This window comes from Gallus gallus, chromosome 2, assembly GCF_016699485.2.
Source record: "Gallus gallus isolate bGalGal1 chromosome 2, bGalGal1.mat.broiler.GRCg7b, whole genome shotgun sequence".
Taxonomy (NCBI): Eukaryota; Metazoa; Chordata; class Aves; order Galliformes; family Phasianidae; genus Gallus; species Gallus gallus.
Genome location: NC_052533.1, coordinates 122712613 through 122720704, shown reverse-complemented (window position 1 = coordinate 122720704; position 8092 = coordinate 122712613). Strand labels below are relative to the sequence as shown.

The 8092-nt window shown below is 34.8% G+C and overlaps 1 protein-coding gene across 18 annotated transcripts in view; it reads right to left on the bottom strand.

Moving 5' to 3' along the window:
- Window positions 1-91: 91 nt before the first annotated feature.
- The window catches only part of WWP1 (WW domain containing E3 ubiquitin protein ligase 1), a 61419-nt gene continuing 53418 nt past the window's right edge, over window positions 92-8092 (bottom strand). For all 18 annotated transcript variants that reach the window (XM_046920213.1, XM_040678199.2, XM_046920225.1 and 15 more), the window contains 7 exons: window positions 7487-7620; window positions 7255-7395; window positions 5905-6025; window positions 4668-4772; window positions 3352-3448; window positions 2966-3038; window positions 92-2253 (listed from right to left, as the gene is read on the bottom strand). In XM_046920213.1, the coding sequence (XP_046776169.1) occupies window positions 2154-2253; window positions 2966-3038; window positions 3352-3448; window positions 4668-4772; window positions 5905-6025; window positions 7255-7395; window positions 7487-7620 (771 nt within the window). In that variant the 3' untranslated portion in view covers window positions 92-2153. The remainder of the gene's footprint in view (window positions 2254-2965; window positions 3039-3351; window positions 3449-4667; window positions 4773-5904; window positions 6026-7254; window positions 7396-7486; window positions 7621-8092) is intronic.

The following is an 8092-nucleotide window of genomic DNA, read 5'->3' as shown; positions in this document are numbered from 1 at the left end:
TTTTTTCCCTTGCTCACTAACTCTTACCCATAGGAGAAGGTTGCAGTTATGAGACAGCTAAAGTTAGCAAATCAATGAAGCAACTACATTCTTGTGATGTGCTGTCTTTTTTATTATTATTGTTTTGATAACTTACTCACAGATTCACAAAGTTCAGCAGTTGGTAGTGGGTTACCAAGTCATTCATTAGTGCAAATTCATAAAGTTCAACTGTATGACACTTCAGTCCTCTGAACTGTAAAGTAAGTGCGTAGGTAAGCTACACACACTTCTGTTGCCCTGCCTTTGACTTCTTTAGAGTTTCCTCCACTCTAACCTGCCTAAGTCATAATTTTGGTGCTATTACACTCAAAATTAACAATGTATTGATGAAAACGGCTTTACAGAAGACATGTGGTGTAGTATGAGAATCTTTCAAATATAAGTTGTTGGAACTCTTACAGATAGTTCATGTAAGATAGTGCTCTCATTGGGCCAGGTGCAGTACCACTGTTATCAAAGCTACGTACAGCTTAGCAGCTCCACAGTAAACTGTGCCATTTTGAGTACAAAGGCTCCAGAGAATCCAGTCTGTAGAAAAATACAGGTTTGGCAGAATTCAGTGAATTCAGTTGCTGTATCAGAAAGATACAAGAACAGATATAGCTGTTTTTTTCTGCGTGTACACTTTTAACAGTGCAATATGATATGTTACAGAAATGTCTTTAATCTTATTTTAAGAAATCATTTTTATGCGTGTACAAAATTCTGTATAAGTTAAATGTAATGGAATTTACAGTTAATATTAAAGCATAATACAAATGGTAGTTTGAAACATATTTTACTCTATAATAAGGAAGCACATTTTGCTAAAAAGTAGCATTTAACAGAATTCACATGAATAAGGTGTCATAACTTTTTGCAAACATCTTTTTCAGTTCAGCAAATGCCCTCAACACCAAAAAACTAAAGAGAATAAATTTTAGGTCACTGATTACTATGCACGTAGGACAAACTTGGCCTACAGAAAAGAATGACAGGTTCTGGACATAGTTCAGGTACATCTGAATTTCTACAGGAACTTAAGAGAAATAATATTTAATACTTTAAAGTATTTTTAACTGTGCAAAGCTTATGTCAATTTAATTTTATTTGGGTTTACTAGATCCAATGACAGAAACTGAACATGAGCATAGAAAGCAGCGAAGTTCACATTACCTTTCGTCTACCCTTCTATCTCAGTTTACATTAATAACTCTATGAAGCTGTGAAAAACACATCACAGATTGAAAAAAAGGAAATAATAAAAAACCTGTGAGACAACAGACCAAGGAGAAAATGTGTCATAGTTTCTCTTTTATTATTATTTTTTCTTTGAAGATTACCTAACATCCTCGTGGTAATAACCCAAGGTAATATGTAAACAAATTTCAATGCTGCTCAAATGAATCAAAATATTCTGTTCAGCTCCTACAACAAGTCAGAACAGTGGCACCAATTCCTTTCAACATTAAATCACATTCATCTTATTGTACATTACTCTTGTGCAAGTAATAAAGGCTTTATTAATGACCTTGGCTACATCAGTGTAGTAAAGAGAGATATATCAGCTATTAATGTATTTTAAAAAATTAAACTGACAGAACATCATATTCTGTCGTCTCAAATACCAGCAGCATCTTTCTACATATTTAGGATACGTTTGGCCTAAGCCTTTAACACCTTTTAGAACAGCCATGCAATAAAACAAACTTGGAGATGTTTCTTAAGAGAGAACACAGAGCAGTTTAAACAGTTTTTCTAAATAATAAAGCCAAGATAAAGCAAATCCAGGCCCTTTTAAATGGCTGCAACTTTTCATACACTTAAAGCTCTATAAAACTAGAGCTTATTAGTATATATATTTATATTTCTAATATATATTTTAAATAAGACTCTTGTCTGCTTTCAACATTTATGAGGGATTTTTCTGGTCTTTTGGAAGGGCAATAAATAAAAGTAGAAAAGGCTGAACTGTTTTGCATATCTCTGTGGAAGAACGGAGAACAATTATACTTTTAGAGTTCCAGAAAGATCACTGTACAGAACAAAAAGCTTATATACAATTAAGTGTGCAATTTTAGTTGGCTGAGCCTTTTAATATGCAAAGTCTCCTTTTGGACTGGAAGCTGCTTCTACTCTTGACCAAATCCCTCTGTCTCTTCAATGGCAAAGAGCAGCTTCTCTTTCAGTTGTTCGTAGCTTTTATAGGGTGGCAAATCCAAACGATTAAAACTGAGCAAGGGGAAAAAAAAACAACAAAAAAACTCTGTTAAGTTTATCTAAATGCCATGCAGAACACTACTTGACTGCTATAGAAGAAGTTAAAAATGTTCCAATGTAGCAATTAGAAATGAGGAAGTGTCAGTCAATGCCATTTCACTACCTTAACATTTCCATGAACAGTAAAAACAAAGTCTCAGATCAATGCATTTAGAAACGAAAGGCTGGTATCACATCAGATAAAGAAACAGGACCTCTGAAGTCTCAAGAAAGCTCTTTACAGAGATGCAGAGAACTGTAATACTCATAAGAGGAAATGTTTACCAAGAAATTTAATTTGATATATTTCCAAATTTCAGCAGGAACATGAAAAGGCCAAAGCCTTATCCTTTGTACACATGCCTGGAAATAAGTTTTAACTTTTCCTTAACCTTGGCTCCAAAAAGCCTCCGCCACAATTCTGTTTCATTCTGAGTCTTCCCAAAGTTATCTTCCTGATAGCAGTTTTAAAAGTATAATGAATATTAATGATGTCACAAGGTTGCAGTAGCAAAATTTAAGATTAAGGGAACCAGAAGAGTTCTCAGTATTGGCATGGCAGAGCAATCAAAACTGAAGACAGAGATGGATAATGATTCCAATTACGTTTCTTTTGACTTGGTAAATGCAAGACCAGAATAGAGAAACCACTGAAGGTACAGAAAGTTTACAAGTAACAACTTACCAAGTGTGACTTCTTGGTAACCAAGTTTCCTTACCAACTTTTTCAATGCAGAATTTCTGAGGACCATTACTTCCTAGAAAATAAGATTAAAATAACTGTAATCTGTTCCTATGAAGTAATACACAAGACATCTATTGTACATAAAACAATTCAGATAAAGCACTCAGAAATCATCGGGTGCTACTTGTTACATGAATATGAATATTCTGCTAGTAGAAATAAGCTAATTTCCTAATCATTTATAAAGTTATTCCAATGATTTCTGATATAAAAAGACCTGCTAGAACCAATCTGATGTACAAGAAGTTCCTGGCATCCACTTACAGCCCGGTTCATTTGCAAATGGAACAGTTACAGTCTAAAAATTTGGGTCATTCTTCACTTACCCATAAGTTCAGCAAATCCACCCAGAGGCAATCGACAAGTGCCAGTGACAAACTGCAGAAGCCGCATGCGAACCTCGTTGTCTGTCTCTTTTACAAACTAGGTACAGAGATTCAAATTACTTAGTAAAAAAATTTGGACAAAGCTGGAGAAAGCAAAAAACCTACAGGGCTGTTGAAAACACATGAATTCCATTTCAAAAGATACCTTGAGAAAAGCTCATCTTTCTCCATTTCAGTAAAATTGAGGGTAGGGGAAAAAAGACAGTGATTTCAGATTATATGCACTATTGACTGTTTCAGCACAAAATATGGCCAACAGCTATCAGCAAATAGGAAGAGACTGTTTCATTCTAAAGCACTAAAACACAAAACATTCCAGTGCTATAATTAAACACGGCAGTAGCCTAGCCTCAGGCTTTGAGCATCTCAAGACTCAAGTATTCCCTGCTTGTGACAGTCCCAGTGAGAGAGAACATCGTCCTTAACAGCTATTGCACTTTGTAAGGAAAATTACTGGGCAGGTGAAAAGGAGAGAGAGAGAGGGAATTGACACAGCTGCAATTTTGACTCAAAAACCTCGATAACAAAACAAATATTTTTTCTTTCACTAAATGCTGAAATCATATTCAAGTTGCTTGAATTTATGATCACGAATCTTTCAGTAATGAGCTTAATTTTTTTTTTCCTGAGAAATCTTATCATTAAATCTCCCATTGCACTGAACACATAGATAAGCTACAAACAATTGATTTGTATTATTGTTAGATTAACTTTATCAAAGGTATATCTAAAATTGTGATTTATCACAAGACAGGAAATGCCTAGCTGGGACCTCCCTCTAGGGAAACTCATAGCTCCTGGGAGCCTGTTGTTTTGCTTGTTGTTTGTTTTTCTGAAAGTAATTCTCAGCTAACTCAATTAAAATGTGAGTTGTAATTGGTCAGCACTAGACTGGCACAGTAAATATGACGATAATCATAAATAATATGTGGCATTTCTAATGTACTACATTATGGACATTTAGAAGGTACATCACTGCCAACAATAAAAAAAGCTCTACTCTAATACAATCAATTAAAAGGACAAGATATAAAAATAAGTATTTGTGATTCAGCCGTTCAAATATGATGCAAGTATCTCACTACCATTTCCCACCCTACACTATGCTCCCCAAGAACTCCTTTATTTCTCAGAAAATAAAAAAGAAAGGACCCAGTGAGAGCCTTCATTCAGATGGTATCCCTCCCCTTTACAAGTCTTTTGTGTTAGAAAACAGAGTAAAATCCCAAAGTTGGAAGTTTTATTGGTCAATATACCTGCCAGAACCATATGATCTGCTTGCTATTCCTCGTATAATGACGATAAACAGTGTTCCTTTGCCAGTCTGCTAAATCAACTTCTTGCATACCGCAGAGCATAACCTAGGAAAGACAATGAGACTTGACAATGTACACAGCTACACACAGAAATTAAGAGTTGCTTTGTTATCTTGTATGAGACATGCTAACAAAAATGTAGATTCTTGTTCCAAACAAAGGACTGGCAATTTTATGCTATAATTAGATTTTTCTTTATGCTAAGTTTGCAGAACTCCAAAATTGATTGTGTTTTTATGTGGTCTGAAAGCCTACATACCGGAAACTGAGGTTTCTTCCAATTACTAATTCAATAATAAAAGATACAACCTTTCCCATAAAAGGAAGTTCAACGTTAACCAGGACAATACCTTTCACATCAAAATCTTGACTCATATTCCAAGATGATGACAATTACATTGCTACTACTACTACTACTGTAAGAAAAAAAAATAAATTATACTGCAAAGTATAAGTTTGTAAAATACTCACTATTAGAAGCAATGAAAGCTGAAAATCATAAAGGCAAAGCCTCCTAAAAAGAACCTTTCAAAACACTGCTCATTACAAACAGGCAACTTTGGCAAGTCTCTCAGTAATAAATAAGCCTGCTACTTCAAAACCTTTTGTCCCTGCTTCAAATCAGAACCTTAACAGCACACATAGATTAGGCTGACTTTTAAGAAAACTCTGTGTATGCAACTAATACTTGTTATTAGCCCTTCGGTTGTTACTAAGGATCTACAAAATCTAGTATCAAACCTTGTTGGTTCCTACAGCTTTATGTCCTGAAGTGGAATAATCCTATAATCTACCACAGATTATTCACATCAAACCAAGCAATCACCACACACCAGAATCAACTCCGGTGCCACCTATTAAAAGGCCATCCTCTAGAGGGAAAAGTTTTTTAAAACAAATTCGTCCATCTGTGATCTCATACTCTGATCCTTTCATAGAAGCTTGCAAAACACAGTCAAAGTGGAAGAAAGAATCCATAATTCACATCCACTGGACAATGCGAAGCACAGATTCAATAAGGATACTGTCTTGTGATTTACCGTTGCCTCTCTTATTAAATCCTCCATGCCCCACAGGGTATAAAATGTAGTAGGCCACAAGTGAGAAATTCAAGCTGGCTATCCATTTATTCATTCTACTTTTGCAGAAGGTAAAAATGCTGAACAGAAAACCTCACCTCCAGCTCTTTTTCATCAAAGTAGTGTAGCCACTGTAGTGGAACAACTTCATTAAACCCATCAAGAAAAGCTTTGGTTTGTTCTCTAACTCCCCGAGAAAATCGCCACTCAGCCATGAGCCTGGGATGGGAAAAAAAGAAGAAAAATTAAACATCAATTAGTACTCAACATAAAGAAGTTCAAACGTACATAATTATGTATGTGGCCCAGTGAGGCAACATTCCCTCCTATTTTACTTTCTCACACTGTACGAATCTGCAGCCTATAAAGAACTTAGCATACTGACACTATTACAAATCTCCAAGTTCAAATGACAGTAACAACAGCAGAATGTTATTTAGGTTCTCGTTCAATAAAAAAAGATTTATTATTATAAATCTTTCATTCATCTAAATTCAGCAATTATTTCATGAAAATCATAGTATTTGGGCAGTATGATTTTATTATGGCAAAATTTGCTTTCGCCTTGAAGTGTATAATCCTAGCATTTCAATGGACAAAAAGAACCATTTCCACTAATTTTAAAATACACTGCAGTAATACTGCAGCTTATAATAGCTATAACTATGGTTCCCCATACTTCCAGCTTCAGCAAGGAGTAGTCATTTTCTGTTCCAAACATCTGACTTATGCTATGATTTAAAAGAAGGAAGAGTGTTTTTTCAAGTTTCAACTAAAGTTGTCAAGCCTTTTCTGAGTCTAAGAAAGTGACAGTAAATATAGGTGCATACTATAGAAACTATTTCACTGCAAACCTAAAGACTATTAATTTAAAGTGGGAACTTTATGTGCAGCATGGAACGTATGCTTTATCACAGAAAAAATCTCTGTACATGCACTTTGGAGATCACTCAAGTTGATCAGAAAGGAGTTCAAAACAAAAGACAGTCATAGGAAGGAAGCAGGAAAGAGCAGTACATCAAAACAAAGACAGAAAACGTCACACCACATTGTGCCACGTTATACACCATCCTCAATTTCAAGTTACCACAGCAACAATTTTGAAATCTTCTGTCAAATACATTTCTTTCCATTATGAGAAGTTAATTAAAATAGGTTTGCTCATTTTCAGTTTCAGCTGTTCTCTCATTACACGTATAGTAACAGTAGTAATAATATAGGTCTTCATCTTGTTAACACGTCTTTTTTTGGGGGAGGGAAGGGGGAGGAGGCAGGAGGTTTTGTGGCGTGGGAAAAATGGAAGGAAAGGGAAAAAGAGCAAAGAGCAAAAACCACCAAGATGCCACAAGAACCAAGATATCATTTCAATAATAAAAATGCTGAGTCACAAAATACTAAAGCTACAGTTAAAACATTTAATGCTTTCTTTGAAGTCTAAGCCTTCCTACCCGATATACTCTTCTTTGTTCTCCTCAGTTACCAGGATATTGGAACCTCCTGATTTCAGCTCATGTGAGGTTACTTTTCCTAAGAGCTCCATATCTACGCAGAAGTACATTTCCAAGTTACACTCTTCAATGTTATTATCCCTAAGAGAAAGAAAAAAGAAAAACACAACAGATTACAATATAAATACTAAAACAGAGAATTCATAAAATTTCAAAAGAGAAATCTACAAACCTTATCCAGATTAGTGAGTTGTAAAATTCAGTATCTATAGATTCTAGATCCTTAATAGTAAGCTTCTTGCTCAGCATTCGTTTGTAGAAAGGCAAAGAAAAACCAGTGTCAATAAATTTCCCATGAAACAATGCCTGTTGAAACAGAAAAAAAAAAAAAAAAAAAAGCCTGTTTATCTTTTATTGAATTGCTGAATTTCTGGACTTGTATCCTTTTCTCCTTGAAGTGATAAAAAGCAGGAGTAGCAGCTTTGTATTTAAATAAATAAACAAAAACAATGTTACATTAAGTGATTAGTAAGTTTAATTGACAAAATTTATCCAAGCATACGATAAAAAAGCATTTCATAAAAGGATATGGCCATTTTATGAGGCAATTACTATGTTTCCTCCTTATTATGTGGATAGGTATGTATGCCAAGTGTTACCTCAGCACGTTTTTTCATCCTACCTGGATACTACTGACCATCTTCACTAGACGCATACATCATGCAAAATCATCCTTTACACAATGCTACTCAGCTTGTACAAACAATTAAAAATGCAATCAATGTTTCTGAAAGAGCTTTCAGAATCACCTTCTTTATAGGAAAAAAAAAGAGAGAAA